Source organism: Mus musculus, chromosome 6, assembly GCF_000001635.26.
Source record: "Mus musculus strain C57BL/6J chromosome 6, GRCm38.p6 C57BL/6J".
Classification (NCBI taxonomy): Eukaryota; Metazoa; Chordata; class Mammalia; order Rodentia; family Muridae; genus Mus; species Mus musculus.
The window spans coordinates 27,356,109-27,376,485 of NC_000072.6; the positions used below are offsets into that span (position 1 = coordinate 27,356,109).

The 20,377-nt window shown below is 36.2% G+C and overlaps 1 protein-coding gene across 7 annotated transcripts in view; it reads right to left on the reverse strand.

Annotated features, from left to right (window-relative positions):
• Window positions 1-20,377, reverse strand: part of Grm8 (glutamate receptor, metabotropic 8) — an 860,026-nt gene that overhangs the window by 80,988 nt on the left and 758,661 nt on the right. For all 7 annotated transcript variants that reach the window (NM_001361125.1, XM_030255174.1, NM_008174.3 and 4 more), the window contains one exon: window positions 6,977-7,912. In NM_001361125.1, the coding sequence (NP_001348054.1) occupies window positions 6,977-7,912 (936 nt within the window). The remainder of the gene's footprint in view (window positions 1-6,976; window positions 7,913-20,377) is intronic.

Here is a 20,377-nt window from a genome sequence, read left to right on the forward strand (position 1 = left end):
GATGTGTGGCTTACTGTGTGCTAAGTGCTTTTCCCAACTCACAGTTGTACAACTCTAAAAAACTAGAATATGGTATGTATTAGTTAAACAAAAAAAGAAGCAAGATCATTTTAAAAAGTAAACCATCACCCCATCCTTTCCCAGAATATATAAACTTAAATGGACTCTGGGTTAAGATTGAGAATGAGCAAGGATCGAATGGTATTGTTTTGTATAGCTCTAGAGTTTACTTTGTAGTATTGGTGGACGTTGCTCCTACCGTGGGGGTAAGACCTCTTGCTTACATATTCTCAGCTCACTTGGCATATCCAGAAATTAGTTTGTGGCATTGATTTTCCAGCTTGTATACTTCCTTATGGTCACTGAAGCCATGTATTTTCTTACCCTCACACTCTTCTTACTCTGCACAGGGAGACAGATACATGGAAACATAATGAAGAGGCAAAATGCCCAAAGTAGCAAATCACTATAATGCTTTTCCTTTGCTTGTGAATTTTACACAGATAAAAGTACAACTAGTATCATTTCTTTCTTTCTCTCTTTCTTTCTTTCTTTCTTTCTTCCTTTCTTTTTTTTTTTTTTTTTTTTTTTTTTTTTTTTGGTTTTTCGAGACAGGGTTTCTCTGTGTAGCCCTGGCTGTTCTGGAACTCACTTGGTAGACCAGGCTGGTCTCGAACTCAGAAATCCACCTACCTGCCTCTGCCTCTCAAGTTCTGGGATTAAAGGCATGCACCACCACCACCTGGCTGTATCATTTCTTTCTAATCTATTGGTTTAAATATTTAATAGATCTATTTTAAGTGTAAATGAAATTTGTGGAAAGCCAGCTTCTTCAACATCCAGGATAAACAAAGAAAGGTAGCAAAGGTTGGCATTGGCAATTAGGGTCAGTGCTAACAGCAGCTGTTAGCCCCTACCCTATGCCACCTCGCTAAGAGTAGCAGGTGATTTACAGGGTCAGCATTGGTAGTGCTGACCGAAGCAAAACTTGCTCATCTAGGGCTAGTACTCTCTGTGACTGACAAGATACTCTGAATGCTTTTATCTCTTTGGGGCCAGTAAGAAGAAACAAATGGGGAAAAATAGTAAATTCTTTCCCTGTGTTTCACTCTATAAGCTCAATATAAGCTCAAAGCAATAGTTTTATGTCCACGGCCTTATTTTATTATGGTGCATACCTGTGGCCTCATCCTTGCACCTGACCTAGAATAAGTGTTTTCCCTTGGTCAGAAATCTAATGTACGTCTATTTCTCTTCCTAGTGCATGCTACATGTTTGTGATATGTATTCCTTTGTATTCATTTGTATTCCTTTTCATGCAGCCTTTACTTTCTATTCTATAAGGAGGGAGCAGACTGTATTTTTTATTCTAACTTTATTACACATGTCTGTCAAACCAAGTAAAGCCATCTCTTTAACTTTCTATAAATTATTCTAAGTTCCTAAAATTATTTGAATCAAATAATGAATTTGATAAAATCATTAATTCATCTAAGCAGCATTATTTTAAGAAAGTTCATCTTAATGTTGATCTGATGGAAATTTGCCAAATAGGAAAATACCCAGGAATCGATCATAACACACTTTAGGCAGAAAGGGTCTTTTTTTTTTTTTTTTTTTTTTTTTTGCCAATTACACAATGTCAGATATATGATGAGTACATCTATGACAAACATGGGAAGGCATATCACCAGCAAAAGCAATCCTGAGACAAAGCCTCTGGGGCCATGGCTTTCCAGGGTTGACCCAGTGCGGTCATGTAAAATAGTGAGCCATCTACAGGAAGCTTGCCCACTGTGGTTCCTCCTGCATAGCACCCTCCAAAAAGTAACAAGTTCTTTTTGAGAAATATATGTGGTCAATCATTTGAGTAGCAAAAATCTAACGAAAGGTGAATGATGATCACAGGAAGAGTTATATAAGCGACTCAAATCACTCACTAATAAACCCTAAGCAAGTATTTATATTATTTCACTGTTATTACTGTATAAGATCGAACATCCACTCATTTAACAGGCACTTACTGAGAATACAGTATATGAAGGACTGTATCTTGGAATGTATTTATTCAGACATATATGTACTAGACAGACTGTACGGTCTACAAATTTATACAGGACAGCAAATGCAAATTTACTGATGAGTTACTAGGTGACAGGGATGAAGATGACACCAGGTCTTTAAGTTTAGCTATGAGGTAGATGCTGTGCATGGCAAAGGTGGAAAAGCAGGTTCAGATGTAATAATTTGACATTTAGGACAGTTTGTTTGACAGTTGTGGGGGATTGTTTGAGCATTGGTTTGTTTTACTAACAGTGCTAGATATGTTTGTGTCAACTCGACACAAGCTAAAGTCATCTGAGAGGAAGAAGCCTCAACTAAAACAATGCCTCCATAAGGTTGGGTTGCAGGCAAGCCTGTAGTACATTTTCTTCATTCTATTACTGATTGATAGCAGAGGGCCAAGCCTATTATGGGTGGTGCCATCCTGGATCTGGTGGTCGTGGGTTCCATAAGAAGGCAGGTTGCACAAGCGTGGGAAAAAAAACAAACAAACCAGTAAGCAGTACCCCTCCATGACCTCTACATTAGTTCCACCCTCCAGGTTCTTGCTTCGTTTGAGTTCTTATCCTGAATTCCTCTGGTGATTAACAGCAATATGGAAGTGTAAGCTGAATAAACCCTTTCCTCCCCAACTTGCTTTTGGTTGTAGTGTTTCATCAGAGCAGTAGAAACCCTAACACCAAGGGCCTTTTCTCCCAAGGGCCATCCTCTGCTACATATGCAGCTGGAGCCATGAGTCCCAACATGTGTACTCTTTGGTTCATGGTTTAGTCCCTGGGAGCTCTGGGGGTACTGGTTAGTTCATATTGCTGCTCAATCTATGGGAATGCAAACCCCTTCAGCTCCTTGGTTCCTTTCTCTAGCTCCTTCATTGGGGACCCTGTGCTCAGTCCAATGGATTGCTGTGAGCATCCACTTCTGTATTTGTCAGGCCCTGGCAGAGCCTCTCAGGAGACAGCTATATCAGGCTCTTGTCAGCAAGCAGTTGTTTTCATCCACAATAGTGTCTGGGTTTGGTGATTGTATATGGATGGGTCCCCAGGTGGGGCAGTCTCCGGATGGTCAGTCATTCCTTCAGGCTCCTCCTGACTTGACAAGTTAATGATTTTAAATACTGTTTTGTGTTTTTGGAACAATTATGTGAGTTTGTTTATACCTATGAAATGCCTCAGCAATTCTATACTTACTTTATACTGATTTTCCATAAGAAAAGGGAAAGAAAAGTTTGTCCAATATTAAGCAGAATTCAGAAGTATGAGCAAATTATATAATTACAAATGTAAAGAAAAACCAGATGGAGAAGTTAAATGGTGTCTGGCACTGAAAGCAGGCATGATGCATGTCAAAGAGTTCTCAGTCTTTATGGTTCTTCTCTAAATGCTTTTTTGTATAACTGAGAACATGGTTATATAAAAATGATTGAGAAACATCTATACAAATCACTCACCTATCTTTACTTTTGTTTCTTCTTGCAACTTCAGAGAGCGCCGCATGGTTCAACAATTTTCCTGCCACAGACACTACTCTCAGACAGTATGACGATATACACATTGGGAGAAAACTGCTCCTCCTGCTGTTTTCTCCATTACAAATTCAGTGTTGCTAATGCATAGTTATAGGGTGCTTAGTGATTTGCTTTCTCATCTCAAACTTGACCCCTCACCATCTTCCTTGACCTTGAGGATGGCATTGTGTTGGCCTGGGAGGCATCAAGAAAGCATGGGCTGAAAGCCAAACTGATCCTTACAAGGACACGGGGAGAGGAGACTGACACGGGTTCAATAATTAGCACAATGCCAGACATGATACTCAATAAGGAGCTGCTGAATTAATGGATGCGTGTGTTGCCCGGCTGTTATAAATGCTTCAAGTTGATAACCTGGGCTAATTGGGTGAGCATTATAAATGAAAATGAAGGAGTGATCAGCTCTTCTCTCCTGCCAAGTCAATAAACTTGTTTAAAGACTTATTTTAGAGACAGTAATGTTTAGTTCATTTTTAATATTCATGCCAATAGCTTTAACAATGTTAAAAACACTCTCAAGCATTTTATCTATTATCATGAATAACAAAAGATACTTTAAAAGAAAGGCAGACAGTAAATTTTAAGGTAACTTTTAGGATAGCACATAATTCTATTATATAAAGTACCTCAGTGGCAAAGACTATTTATGATCCAATAGCTCTTGCTGCAGTGACAGTCTAAATTCTACAACCCAGAGACTAAATGATACATCTATATAATATTTTCAAAATCCCAACAGTTATTACTTATTATTCAGTTCTTCAGACTGGCTCACATTTAATCACATCATAAATACAAAATAAATTCCAGTTAGCATATTTTGTATTTGTTTTACAATTTGTTATTAAAATATACTTTTATTCCACAAAGCCAAGAAAGAAAAGCAGAAGTTGGCTAACCACATTCAACCATATCTCTAAAGGCATGGAGATGTCCATACTCATAAAAGTAAATATAACTTGAGATTTTAAAATAGATATACACCTCTCACAGGCTCAGCACCACAGCAGGCAGCCTCTATTCCCTGGAATTTCTATCTTCATTTCTCCTTCAAATCTTTATCTATTGCTGCTCTTTAGGAGACAGTTACAAACATTGAGCCTTCCTGTTCAAGGAGAAAATACTTCATTTTTAAAACTTACTCGTTAAGAATGTTATGTATGTACACAATGAAATATGGTAATATCCATGATGTCATTTTTTCCCCCCTATTCTTCCCTAGGTCTCTCACCCAAGAAAAAATGTCTTTCGCAATTTGTATCCTTTTATTTTTAAACAAACAAACAAACAACGCTAAGTCATTTCATGCTGCCCATATGTAAATTGATAAGAGGGTTTCCCACTGGAGCATGGGCAGGCTTATCACTACCACATCCTAAAAAAGAATGACTCCTCCGTCCCTAGCAGCTGTCAACTAACAACAGCTCCTCAGTTTCGGTGATATATCATGAGCTCCTCTGTGGGAGAGAACATTTTAATAACTTTAAAGTCCCACTAGAAACTCAAATTAGAAATACTGTGATGCTATTAAGTACCTTGATACAGGATGACAATTGTATTTATTTTAAGATTGAAGCACTGAATTCTCAACAACAACAAAAAAACCCCAATGTATTCACAATTGCATTTAACCTTCCAATCAGTAGAAGACATTGTATGAAAAGTAACAATTCTACTGTTGAAAATGTAAGGGAAGAGGAAGAATAACAAGATAGATTGGGCTGAAGATATCCTCTGTTTCAGATAATTCTTGTTCACGAGAAGCAGAGGAGACATATTGTAATGGCCTTCTGTAGGTAACACAATAGACAAGAAAATGTTTCAACACCAAATGAATAGATAACAACTGCTTACATAGTTGTTCCTAGTAATGTATATATTGGGACACTTTTGAATTCTGAAGATATATTATTTCCTAGACTAAACCAACAAATCAAATTAAACACTGTACTTTGAGATAGTTATTTTTCAGTTCATACATTCTTTCCCCAGTTATAAGTTTAATTCTAATATATTTCTATCATTCCATGCTGAAATACATCCATTCATTACTAAGGGTCTATCTGTAGTTGTCTTACTTTTAACTCCCCTCTTCATGCTTAGTCCCACATCAAATGTCTGTGGCTTCCACAAAGCCAGGACATCAGGATAGTGCTGGGGACCACCAATACATGACAAGTTCATGCTAATCACCAGAATTTTCTGAAGTTCTTTTTTTCTCTTCTAAACATTGTTGAAGACCATATTGATCCAGTGATGACTGGGTAACTAACCTAATGAGCTCACTGTCCCACATGGAGGACCTTCCAATGTAACTCTGTTGAAATTTTAAGTTATTCAGAGTCTCATCTGGATCTTTATAGCCTCAGGAATAGAATTTCCCATGATAGCTGATGTTTTTCTAATGAAGGAAGGTGGGCAGGTGTTTAAGCCCTCTCTTTGAGAGATCTGTCGTACATATACATTAAGGCTGAAGAACTATCCCAACAGAAATATAACATCACCTTGTTTGCTAAAAGCTCCTCCATCTCACCTCCCAACCTGGGAACTCAGAGCTAACCTTAGTCCTCAGCTTCCTCATGTGTGAAACTGAATGTATCTTTACCAGCAAATACCACATCTCTTATGAAGACTTCCTTTACTATCAGCGTTTTATCTAGGAAAGTGTGAACTGACTATTAATGACAAAGAAAATTACTTCAAAGGGGCCCATTGATCTTCAACTGCAAATATAAGCAACCTTTAATAATTGTTCATCTCTATCTTAATTATCCATCATAATCATTTGTAAATGTAAAATTAATAAGAATTGGGCCTGGGAAGATGTGATAAGTGGTTTTGAGTTTATTAACACATTTCAGTGTCTTTTGGGTTTGGCTACAGAACTAAAAATTCTGCATCTATGTTTGAAATCATAATTGGCAATGATGGCTTTTTCCCAGAGTTTCCACAGAACAGAAAAGATGTCATTTGCTTTGCAGTGGGATCTCTCTGGGACAGCTCACCCTTGTGAGCCCATCTGCCCTTACTGCCTCTGTCTTTTAATTAACATTTGGAAAACAACAGTGACATTGTAAATAGCAGGACTGGGGAAAGAGACCCAGAAAATTATGTGAAGTCTGTCAATCTTCAACCTTGCCAAAGAGCATGCAATCGTGTTACTGGAGGGGGAGGGGGAAATCATTCATTGGCCATACATAGTCAGTGTGACACACACAAACACATACACACACACATACACACACACACACACACACACACATACACTACATACTGAAGTATCTTGAAAGATTTTAAATGAACTATTAGTGGTTGAAATAATTCTCAAATAAATTAAATTAAAATATATCCAGGGAAAAGTTGTCAAACAGATTTCCTGCTGCTTACCTTTTCTGCTGACTGGGCTGTACCAAAAAAGATGGGAATGAAAGCTAACCAAATGATGCACGTGGTGTACATGGTAAATCCAATAGGTTTGGCTTCATTGAACGTTTCTGGAACCCCTCTGGTTTTAATGGCATAAACAGTACAAGTGACCATCAGGAGGATACTGTATCCCAGTGAACAAATGAGTGACAGATCGGAAATGTCACACTTGAGCACTCCCCTGGCGTTCTCGGGATCCAGTGTTCGCTGTTCTCCATAGTCAATGATGGTGTGGGGGGGATCCACGACAAACCACACAAACACTCCAAGGAGCTGTACGGAGATGAGGCTGAAGGTGATCACCAGCTGGGATGCTGGGCTGATGAACTTAGGTGCTGTGACAGATTTCTTCCCTTGCTCGAATATTCGGTGGATACGGTTTGTTTTGGTCAAAAGTGCTGCATAGCTGAAACACATACCAAGTCCCAGGAAGATCCTTCGGAAAGAGCAGATGATTGTGTCAGGTGCCGCAATCATCAAAAAAGTGATTGAGTAACAGAGAAAAATCCCCGTTAGGAGCACATAACTAAGTTCCCGCCCAGAAGCTCTCACGATTGGTGTGTCATTATAGCGGACAAAGGTCACAATCACAAAGGTGGTGGCAATGATTCCCAATATTGCTATGAACACAGGTACCACGGCCCAGGGTGAATGCCACTCCAACTTGATGATGGGAATCCTCTGGCAGCCAGTGCGGTTGATGTTTGGTCTCTGATCCAAAGGGCAGAGTTCACAGGAGAGTTCGTCCACCTGGTAGTTATAACCCTCGCAGCGTTCACAGTGCCAGCAGCAAGGGACCCCTTTCACGGTTTTCTTCCTCTCCCCAGGCTTGCACGGCAGGCTGCAGACAGATGCTGGGTGCGTGTGCTCTCTATTAGCCCACTGCATGTCTTCCACCTGTGGGCATAAAAAATTAATGAGCCTTCCATTTTTTCCCATTTATAATATCCTAATCCTAGCCACAGGTTTGTAATAAATCACTGAATGCTGACGGTACAAATACAGTTTACCATAATAAGAGTCTCATTTCTTTCCCTGATATTGACTTTATAAAAGTGTTAAATGATTGGGTCCAATCAATCATTTGGATCATCAACTAGATGGTATCATTACTTTCCACTTACCTCTTCATGGCTGACCACTATGATATTAAAGGAAGATTTATTGGTCCAACCGATTTTAATATGAAAGATTTAAAAATTAAATAAGAGGGAAAAAATAAAACAAAAATATTCTCATAGAAAGATATTTTAAATCTAATCACGAATATAAAGGTCAATATATTTCAAATACTGGATTAGAACACTAAGCATATCAACAATGATTGCTGTCTTTCTAAAATGGTTAGGGCAATTCAGAGGACACCCTGTTGATCTTGAAAGAAAATGACAGGAGTTAATCTCTGAGTTACTTCTCCTTTGCTCTTGGATATAACAATATTTCCACGCTAGGCACGTATTGAAATGTAATATGTTGGATAAAGGAGTTAAAAATAATGTTTACTACTGAATGCTTGTAATCTTCAATGCACAAAAAGTAATGAAATTAGTACCAAATAAGGATATGAATTGGGAATAAAAAAAGACATCACATAGAGATGTGAAAACAAGAGGGCAAAGGTGAGAGTGGTGGGATTTGGAAGCCTTCAAGGAGCACATAGAAACATACAAAATTTAATTCATTAAGGCCAATTTCACTGACAGTCTACAAGACTTACTATATCCCATAGTCATTATCTTCTCAGATGCCCCCCACCGTGGTCTCTCCCTCTTGAATCTGAGTACTCATATGCTTCATTCTCACCCTGAAAAGAGTGACCTATTTAAATAGTGTTGTGTTCAAGGGATGATAACCATGGCTCCTGAAGCCCAGCCATACGAGTCTCCTTTAACCTCTGCTTTGTGTTTTCTTATGTCACCCATGCTCAGGGAAGCACCACCACAGGGTCCTGAAAGTTCTCAAGAAGGCTCAAGGTAAAGTTTGCAGGTCTTTTGCAGCTACATGAATCAGTTGCCATGTTCTAGAAAGTAACTGCTTGGCTTCAGTCAAACCCTCAGATTACTTCAGCTCTTGTTTGCATCTTGACTTGTTGAAATCACTAAACCTGAACACCCCAGCTAAGCTCTTCATGAATTCTCAGGTTTAAAAGTTATGTAAGGGAATAAGGACTTATTGTTTCTATACTTGTGGCTATGTGTGTGTCTTATATTGTGTGTTCAATACACAATATAACACACACATATATAATACATAATATAACACACGTTGAACATATTTACCCCCATCACTTCCTCTTGCCCCTCTTACGCTGATCCACATCTTCCTCTTTCCAGCTGATCCATCTTCTACTTTCAAAGCTTTTGTTTGTTTACAAATTCTTTTTACACAGCAATAAAAAACTAATGTAGCTCAAATTAAATTTGCCCAGTCTGTGGCCACCATAACGCTAACATCAGCCTGGTAATGCATACAAAAGGTAAATTCAGTCACAGCAGTCCTGTATCTTAAAGTCACCAAGCATGCAATCTCAGCCTCACTCCCCTGTGGCTTCTAAGGTTGCCTCCCTTTGAGGGCCAGGTGACTGAGGCTATTATTATCCGAAATGAACTACAATAATTTTCTTCATTACATATTCTTTGAATACTCGAGGAGGTCAGGAATTGCAGTCCCTAGTCCCTAAATCCAGCACTTGCTGGGGATACCTGAGTGTACTCAAGGTAGAGTAAAGAATTTCAATGTCTGTAGTTCAAATATCCTCTTTTCAGAAAGGTGATGTTTCTTCAAGTGTCCCAAGGTCACATAAACTATCAGAGCCATCCCGTCTGCTTCCCCATGAAGTAAGACTAACTCTTTCACAGCTCTATTAATTTTCTATTAAATTTTAATGATGTAAAAGAGACATTTATTTACTTGGAGGGTTTCACTAAGACAGAAGGATCTTGAATTAAAAGCACGTAGTAAGAACTTTCTCAAAAGTTTTGAATAATGAAATATTCTATTTTGTGGGTGAAATATTTCTTTTAGATCATCATGGACTCATGATAATGTACATTTAAATGTTACACTTCAAAAACAATTATTATAAACCTAAATAGCAATATGTCTAAGGTTTCAAGAGATTTATCGTAGTCGAATGCAAAAAATAAATTAAAGTTAGTGAAAGATTATCAGAAACATTAAGCTTTACTACTAAAAGGGAAAGTGGTCATCTATCACTACATGTTTGTTAGTTTAGCTCTCAACATACTTTGATTTATTTCAAAGGATAAAAGATGTGCTTATAAAAATTTTGGCTGCAATCAGCACTAAAATGTCATTTAAGTTGAAAATTTTCTAACCTTTATGTGAAATGAACCAATGAAAAATAGTTTCTGTAAATGATCAATAAAATTATAAGATTATTGACAGTGGCAAGGCATAGTGGCTTATAAATGCAATCTCAAAACTGGAGACTCTGAGGCAGGCAGGTCAAGTCAGCCTGGATAAACGGTGAACCCTAAGTAAGCTAACAAACAACAAATTAAAAAAAAAAAAAAAAAAAAAACTAGCAATGACAACTGTCCTGGAATGATATGACCAATTGGGCAACAGTGCCAGGAACATCATGAGGATGACCAACCACTTTCTGTTTAAACTTAAGTCCCACATCATAAAATGAAACCCATTATTGACACTATTGTTGGGCCAAGACCTATGACTTGACAGGTTATAGGCACTAGTGGAAAACCTACTCAAATTATTTGGATAAATAGATACAGTGTTAAACCAGTTCCTAATGACTTACTATTATGCACATGGCTTAATGTATCTTTAAACTCTTTGGCAAAATCTATCATATCATCATGATAAAGGTCCTAAACTGTAATACAGAAAGAAACAGACCTCAACATAATAAAGGATATAGGCCAGACCCATAGCCAACATTATTCCAATTTACTAAATCTTCAAGTAATCCTATTACAAACAAGATTAAGAAAGGGTTATCTACCATCTCCATCCTTTTTTAAACTTATAGGTTATAAGCCCTTACTAGATCAGTAATGCAAGAGAGGGAGCTTAAGGGATAAAAATAGGAAAATAAGTCGAATTATTGTTTGCATATAAGAGATCCTTACAATTACACTAGAAAACTTCTAGAAAGGAGCAATGTGTTCAGTAAAGTATCAGGATATAAAAATCGTCCTTTCTGTATCAATGAGAAGCATGTTGAGAAAGTCATCATGTGCACAATTCCATCCTTGGTAGCCTCAGAAATATATAGGGGTAAACTTAAGGAGGTAAACATATGCTATAACATAAAATTTAAATCTCCGAAGGAAGAAAGTAAGGTAGATGCTAAAAGAGGAAATTGTGGTTTTTCAATATATTTCAAAAAACTAAACTAAAAAATAAAACATTACAGACTATGAAGGTATGGTTCAGCATTAGAGTACTGACAGAGTATCTGAATATGGTTCTCAGAACCCACAAGGGGATCCTCAAATAACTGTAACTCTAGTTTCAAAGATTCCGACTCCCTCTTCTGCCTCTCCTGGCGAGGAATACATACCTGTAGTCAAAACACTACTATACATAAAATAAAACTGAATAACGTTTGTTTGAAAGACAATTAAAAATGAAAATAAGCATGCTTTCATTTGTTATAACATTAAAATTAAAATGCTTAGAAATAAGCCCAGCTAAAGCAGTATGATATTTATTCATCAAAACTATGAAATATTATTAAAAATAAGATTAAATCCATTTAAAGAAATCCCATGCTCATAGAAAATACTACCTACTATTACTAAGATGATAAAACCTCAAATTTATCTAGAGATTTAAAAAATGCCAGGTGAATCCTTTGCAGAAATTGATAAATGGGTCCATAATTTCATATTAAGGGATCTAGGAAAAGCAAAAATAATTTTGAAAATGACAAGCCAAGTTGGTATTCACACTAATTTTTAAAAATATTTATTTTTAGACATTTTAGCTATATATGTGTATGTGCACTTTGTGATGCCTGGTACAAGCAGATGCCAGGGAATAGCATTGGATCCTCTGTAGATGGAGTTACACACAGTTGTGAGATGCCACATGGGCACTGAAAAGAGACTACAAATGCTCTAGAAGGACAGGAAGTGCTCTTAACTACTAAGCCATCTATTTATCCCATGAAAACTGATTTCAAATCTTACTGACAAAGAGATATAATACTGGTATAAAGATAAATACCATAGTATAAAAGAAATAATTTAGAAATAAATTCATGCATATATAGCCAATTAATTTTTGAAAATGTTAAGACTAACGGGCATTTACATTCTAAAGAGTGAGACCCTGTACACACTAATTAAAAAATCCCACCCATATTTGGCTCAGATTTAACTCAGTCTTTTCCTTTTGAGTAAGTACTGTGTTTCACATCATCATAGTAATAAGAATGGTTGTACAGACTTGTAGTACATTCAGAACAACAAAAATAATAGTCACAGTAGTCACTTACTCCCACATCTAATATGTGATCTATCACTAACTTATGCAACCTGTGTCACTTTGATCTTGGGTGCCACCAAGGTAATGGAAAGCCATTAAGTGTCAAACTACTTTAGAACTTATAACATTCTTACATAGAATTTTAATGGCATATAATTATGCACAATTTAATTGGCTTTACTTTATTATAAAAAAGTGTGTTTTTAAAATTGTAGTTATAACCTGGGAATAATTTTATAAATTTACTTAATGTGCCCCTACTTCTTTGCTAGAGATTATGGTTCAGTGGGTCTGGAAAGGGACACTAAGTCCTTTTTAAAAGTCCTCCTTAGTTTTATTGTTTTTGCACAATAATTATGAGCAATACCTTGCTAAACATTCATTTAAATTGCATTTTCCTCAGGACACTATGGGCCAATTATCTACCATTGCATTACACATTGTAATCTGGTGACTAATACCTAAAAATAATCAGTGAATATCCATTGAATGAATAAAAAAGGAATGAAAGAACAAGAAGGAGCAGTGGTAGTCTTCAATGAAAGGGTCTTATAGAAGAATAATTGATTTAATTGAAAAGCAAGTTATGATTTAGTTTATGAATTTAGGAGTCAAAATAGCCTAGAATTAAGATACCTAAGGCTACAATACCAGCAAGAATTGGAGCAATAAATATTTATAATGAAAATTTCATCCTCAGAAATTGTAGAATGTAGAACACTGAACAGAGTTGAACACAGTATACTCTGGAAGAACATTAAAGCAGTGAAAAAGGTGTGGACCAATTGAAAGTAGGGTAAACCCAACCTGAAGCCCAAGAAACCAAGTGGACGCCTAACATTAGGAAAGAACTGGTAAGTGATACCCAGAGAAGGTCAAATTTTATAAGGAAAGTATTTGAAAAGTTTCTCTAATTTTTTTCATGAGACAAAATTTAGTTTTTCTGTGAAATTTTCTCTCATCTATGCTACTCCACACAAGTGGACATTCTTCTGTATTGTATTAATCTCCAGATAATATATCTTTTATACTCATTGGATTAATACTGTGGATATACTGTGTTTATGCTTTATCAGGTGGAGAGTAAGTTGATCTAGTGATGAAACACAAAAATCACTGTTTTAGTTAAAGTAGGTTCAATAGAAACTCATGCTTGAAAATTGTATACACTGATGGATAATCAGAATGTGTCCTGAAATGCAGTTATAAACAGATGCATACTATATCTGTAACTCTTCTGTTTGGTGTTTTGAGTTTTCTAGCTTTGAACAAGAGACAAGTTCTTTCCTACATCTGCTCGGTAATAAGAATGCTCTTTTTTCCTTCATAAAACTTTTATATTGTATTATTTAAAGCAATTTTTAAATTTAAATATATTGTGATCATATTCCCAACTCCTGCAAGTCCTTTCAGGTCATCTCCTCCTCCCTATCCACTCAACTTTAAATTCTATCTCAAGAAAAAAAAATATAACAACCCCACAGGAAGAACAACAATATCAACCAACCAGACCCTCAGAGCTCCCAGGGGCTAAACTACCAACCAAAGAATACACCTGGAAGGACCCATGGCTCCAACTGCATATGCAGCAGAGGATGGTCTTATCTGGCATCAATGGGAGGGGAGGTCCTTGGTCCTGTGAAGGCTCAATGATGGATGCTCAAGGATAGGGAGGAGGGAGTGGTTGGGTGAGTGGGGGAACACACTCTTAGAAGCAGGGGGATGGGGAGGGGATACTGGGTTTCCAGGGAGAGAGGAAATAAAGAAAATATCCAATAATAAAAGCTTAATATAATAACCACAATAACAACAAAATCCAAACTAAGAAAACAAAATAAAACACAACCACCCCAAACAAACACACAAACAAAAGCCACACCAAACTGCAAATATATATATATATATATATATATATATGTATATATATATATATATATATAATGAAATATAATAAGACACTACAGAAATGATCACATTGAAGTTGGACAAAACTAACCAACAAAAGGTAAAGGATCCCAGAGAAGACACAAAGATTAGACCTACTATAAGAAATACCACTAAAAACATTAACTAGAAGTCATAATAGAAACACAGAGGACCTGGCACAGACCCAAGTAGACCCTGTGCATGCTCTCTTAGTCTCCATGAGCTTATGTGAACTTTCTCATGTTGGTATCATAACTAGAACATTTCATCTACAGTTTCGAAGCAACTAATTTTGAAGAGACTAGTCATCTGTATGTTGAAGTGATATTAGAAAAATCTAACAAGGCCTTCAAGATGTGTTCTGAATGAATACAAATGCAAATTCTCCAGCATAGAACTGAGGGGAAGCTCGAATGTAACCCACACTCTATCTATAATTAGGGTTTTGTTTTGTTCTGCTTTGTCAAAAAAAAAAAAAAAAAGAGAAAAGAAACACAAAGAGTGACAAGTCAGACACTGTCTCTGCTTTTCATCAAGGTCAATAATGTTTTGCTTTTATCTCTCTGTGATCTATGTTCTGCCTGCTGTTTTTCGGAAACTGCCATATGGGAGCCTATATTTACATCTAGCTCTCTACGTAGGAAGAATTAATCTAGCTTTTGAGCTTGAACTTGGATATGCAAGGTTCAGATAATGAGTGTTGGATTCCATAGAGCAGAATGTGTAGGTTAGTGATGAGTGCAGGAAATCAAATTTGCAATATACTTGCCAACTGGAAAGTATACAGTAAGCCCATAATAGAGCTCTTCCCAGCACTGTGCATGGGCAGATCTCTGCATGGCATGCTATATTTGTCACAATAACATCAAGACAGAAGCTTAGTTATAAATTCATGCTCATCCTATTTGGGTACCATGGAGTGATAATTTTTAAACACAAGCCATTTAAGTTTGATTGTTTATCTATGTATACTATTACATGTGCTAGGTGACTAAAATTGGAGTTTCACCTCTTTCTTTCAATATTATTTTTATGTAAGAAGAATATATCTAAATGTTTTCTTTAAAAAAATTGATACTTTAGTTTCTCAGAATGGTTGAGAACATTTACTTATTACTTAAACGTTTTTACAGCATTTCTATTTTGAACTTAAATTCAGCTAAATATTAAAATACAATTTAAATGTCACATATGAATAATTCTACTAGACATATGGTGTCAGTGTTTCATGGAAGCTACGTTCAGTTAAATGGGTCTTTCATTACTAATTAGAAGTAAAAGTCAATAATGGGAAAGTGAACTCAAGACCAAAACACACTGATGGAAATTCTTTGAACTTTCAGAATATTCTATTTAATTATGCATATTTCTTACATTTACTGACATAATGTGGTTCTCAGTTCATGCATATACTAATGTAGTTCACTGCAAAATGTTCCGAGTTTATTTAAACAACATATTAAATAATTTGCTAATTAAAATTCTTTTCCATTAAATCTTAGCTCATACAATTTCATGGATATATACCTCAGCCTATAGAAGATGCTGGGAAGTCATTGCTTTCAGAATATTAAGATACATATGTAAAGTCTGGTAGTTCAGTGGATAAAAGCACTTGCTGCTCTTGTCAATTTAGAGGACCCAACTTCCACATAGTGGAGACCCCTTCTATAACTCCAACTCCAGCAGATCCATCCAATAGTTCAGACCACAAAGGCACCTCCACTCATGCACAATACACATACATATACACATACACATACACATACACATACACATACACATACACATACACATACACATGCACATACACACACACACACACAGAGAGGGAGAGAGAGAGAGAGAGAGAGAGAGAGAGAGAGAGAGAGAGAGAGAGAGAGAAACTTTAAAATAAAGCTCAGTGAATAAATGGGGAGATGTACAGATAGATTTGGAATGCACACATTCAGTAGCACATCATTTTGTTTCATAAAACCTGCAAGGCATAAAGGCAACAAGAACAGTAATTATCATGGTAGATAGCATTTAAGAAGGGCCTACTATAAGCCAGGTATGTTTTAGGCCTGAGTGTTTTAACAATCCTGAGTCAGCATTTCTTCCCCAACATTTTTTAAGGAGGACAAAACTGAAGATAATATTACTTATATCACATTGCTATTCCATGAGGATGAGGAGATTCAAGACCAAGCCTCACAGTCAATAATGTTCTTTTGCCTTTCTAAATGGTCCTCAGGTCAGTGAAGAACACATAGTCCACAGCTAAAAGCTCATGAAAACTGGCTACATCAAGAACATACAGAGGAGCAAGTAAAGGAGATGGAAAACAGAGATGTAGGTACACAGCTTTAACATCATAGCCTAGTGGAAAGAAGTCTTACCAGGACACTAAATTTACTGGAGATAGAAAAGATGGGTAAACAGAAAAGGGATCACTATATCTTATGATACTATTATTGAAAGTTTAGTTTTTGTTTTTGTTTTCAAGTGTGACATGCTATTATTTGTATTTCATGTGTCCTCCAAGGTCAGTATGGTAAATGATTAGTTCCCAGCATGTCTTCTTTTGGAAGGCATGGAAACCTTAGAGACAAGCCTGATCTGAATATGTCTAGTCACTGAATGTTGTGCCTTCCATAGTTGAATCCTCATCTTTCTTGCATTCTGAGTATGAAGATGAATGGTTTGCTCTTACTTGCATGTTCTGCCATTGCCATGGGAAACCCCTTGTAGCTAAAACCAATGGCTTCAATTCATCATGGGAAAAAACCCTTTTCTGTTTATAAATTGAGTGTCTTGTGTCTGTGTTATTGTGGTGGGAATCTAACACAAAACACCTTACAAGATTATAAAGAATAGATTTCTTAGTTGAGAATCACTACAGCCTTGTGATTCCCCTCAACTCACCATCACAACAGTGAAAAGATCATCCTACTTAGAAGAGGTTTAACTATGTCTTTTTCCCCCATCTCTTTAAACTATTTTTTATTAGATGTTTTCTTTATTTCCATTGCTAATTTTATCCTCTTTCCTCATTTCCACTCCAAAAAAAATCCTCCTATCCCACCACCCTGCCCCTTGCTCATTAACCCACCCACTCCTACTTCCCTGTCCTGGGATTTACCTACACTGGGTCATAGAGCCTTCACAAGACCAAGGGTCTCTCCTCTCACTGATGTCCCATAAGGCCATACTCTGCTACATAGGCAGCTGGAGACATGGGTCTCTCCATGTGTTCCCTTTGGTTGGTGTTTTAGTCCCTGGGAGTTCTGGGGGTACTGGTTGGTTCATATTGCTGTTCCTCCTATGGGGCTGCAAACCCCTTCAGCACCTTGTGTCTTTTCTCTAGCACCTTCATTGAGCACCCTGTTCTCAGTCCAATGGGTGGCTGTGAGCATCTACTTGTGTATTTGTCAGGCACTGGCAGAGCCTCTCAGGAGACAGCTATATCAGGCTCCTGTCAGTAAGCACTTGATGGCATCCACATTAGTGTCTGAGTTTGTTAACTCTATATGGGATGGATCCCCAAGTAGGACAGTCAATGGGTGGCTTTTCCTTCAGTTTCTGCCCCAAACTTTGTCTTTGTATTTCCTCCAATGGGTATTTTGTTCCCCCTCTAAGAAGGACTGAGGAATCCACACTGTGGTCTTCCTTCTTTTTGAGGTTTGCATGGTCTGTGACTTGTATCTTGGATACTCCAAACTTCATTATGTCTTTTTATATAAGAGCATCACAGAGGTTTACACTGTCCACTAGGCATATTTTATTGAAAATAGTTCTAATTGCTACTCTTCCTAAAAGTGAACAAGAGGTTTGTGGGTTACCTGTCACAGTTGGAACTGGAATATAATACTATTAGCCTGAAGCATTTACATTCAGAGGATTTAATAATTAAAAATTAGCTATATATAGATTTGATATCAGGTATTTCCTAATAAAGCAACAGAAAGAAAGAAATATACTTTTGTATCAAGATAAATAATGATTTATTTTTCTCAAATGGGAGTCCAAGGATCCTCTGGTATCGGAAGAACGTCCTTGATGAAAACAAATGTCGGAAGAACGTCCTTGATGAAAACAAATGTCAAGTAAATATTAAGGATGCTGAGAAAGTAGAGAATACACAGGGAAGAAACCATGTAAGATTTTAAACGACTTAAGAGATATCCTTCCTTTTACATTGTGTATGTGGATGTGTGTGTTTGTGTGTGTGTGTGTGCTTGTGTTTGTATGAGTGCGTGTGCGTGTGCATGTGCATGTGTGGGAACATGCAATTTGTGTTTGCACATTCAGAAATCAGTGAATAAGTTGAAGTCAGTGTTCTCAATACATTTTGCTGAGCCAACTTGTTGGCCTCTAAGATGTCTTAAAGTGTATGCATGAAGCAATAAAACATTTTTTGTAAAATCATATTCAAAAAGCATTAAGGATCTTATAAGTTATGATCATTAATTAATGATACATTAATTATGGTTGAACGGATTGTTATTAGCTTATAATGAATTATATTTTAGATAGTATTGTTAATTATAATTTCCAAAAAGGAAGTATATGCAAAAAAGGGAGGTAAAATTGAAGTAACTAACAGAAAATTAGAGTAAAAAAGAGGGCAATAAGTGAGAAGCCAGCTGAACACAGAGTTAAGGGAGGATCCAAGAGTCCCAAGATTTGCACAATCATCATCAAAGAAAGTGGAAAAAAGCAGAAAGTGTTAGACAAAACAAAATTTGAGACGGTCAGTCAAAGTAAAAGTACATGAAAATTTATATTTAATGCTTTTGCTGAGATTTCCAGACAATATATATATATAAGAAACAGTAAAGAAGATTGCTAGGATTTACCTGCAGTGGCATAAAAGAAAATTCCAGCTGTGCTCTCCCCTGAGGGGCACTAGTTTAGCAGTCATGTTAGAGTAGAATATCACAGGAATTAAAATTGTTAAATAGCTAGCTATCCTCTGGGAAAAGTATGAAGTTAATTATGTCATATGAAAACATTATTAAAAAACAAAACAAATAACTTTTTAAACTGATGGTTATTAGCTTTAGGGAAAATAAAAATTTCCAGGAAATCAAACCTAACTAAAATTTACATGAGGACACATTTTTTTTTTAACAGAAATTAAATGACCACGTTAATGTAAGGGAGACTTGCATGTTTTGGGGAAGTGTCAATGACAAGGAGGGCAGGTGTAGGAGAGAGCCAGCTATTGTATACAAGAAGTTAATAAAAGCTGATATTACAGAAAAATACAGAAAAAATACAAAACGGAAAGTAAATTAAGTTTGTTATTTAGAAACAAGTCATAAAATGCATCAAGAAAGCTACTTGCTTAAAAAGCTGAAAGTAGTATTTTTCAGTATCTGAAAAGAGATACATCCATAAACATAGACATATTCAGAACACAAATATCATGGGCTGGTATTATCCATATATGCCTTATTAAAATAGCTAGCATGTAGACAAATTTAATAAGCCTTTTTACAAATTTGGTTGAAATAACATTTAAAAAGCCAACTAGAAAAAGATGATCATAAGAAATCAGGTTTAGAGTCTTAAAATGGCATGTCAAAAATAAATACTGTAAAGATGAGAGTAAAATATACAGTTCACATGAAAATAAGTTGTTGTTGAGAGGCCAAATTATAAAGCTCAAAATATGAAGAAAAATATGCATAATATTGAAAAATATGGACAAAAAAGAAAAATGCACCTAAAAATATGGAGACCTACATTACTAAAGATAATATATAAAATAAATTATATAAAAGCCAATAAAGAAAATAGGGTATGGGGAAAGAATTCCTTCCTGAAGACTATTTAAGTAGAGAGATTTAAAGTTAATAGATGATAAATGAAAGGGATTGGTCTTAAATATTAAACATAAGGCTATATAGTAGGAGTTTATAAGTCAAAAAAACAAGCCAAGTATAATTTTACTTTGTTTTTTTAAAAGAG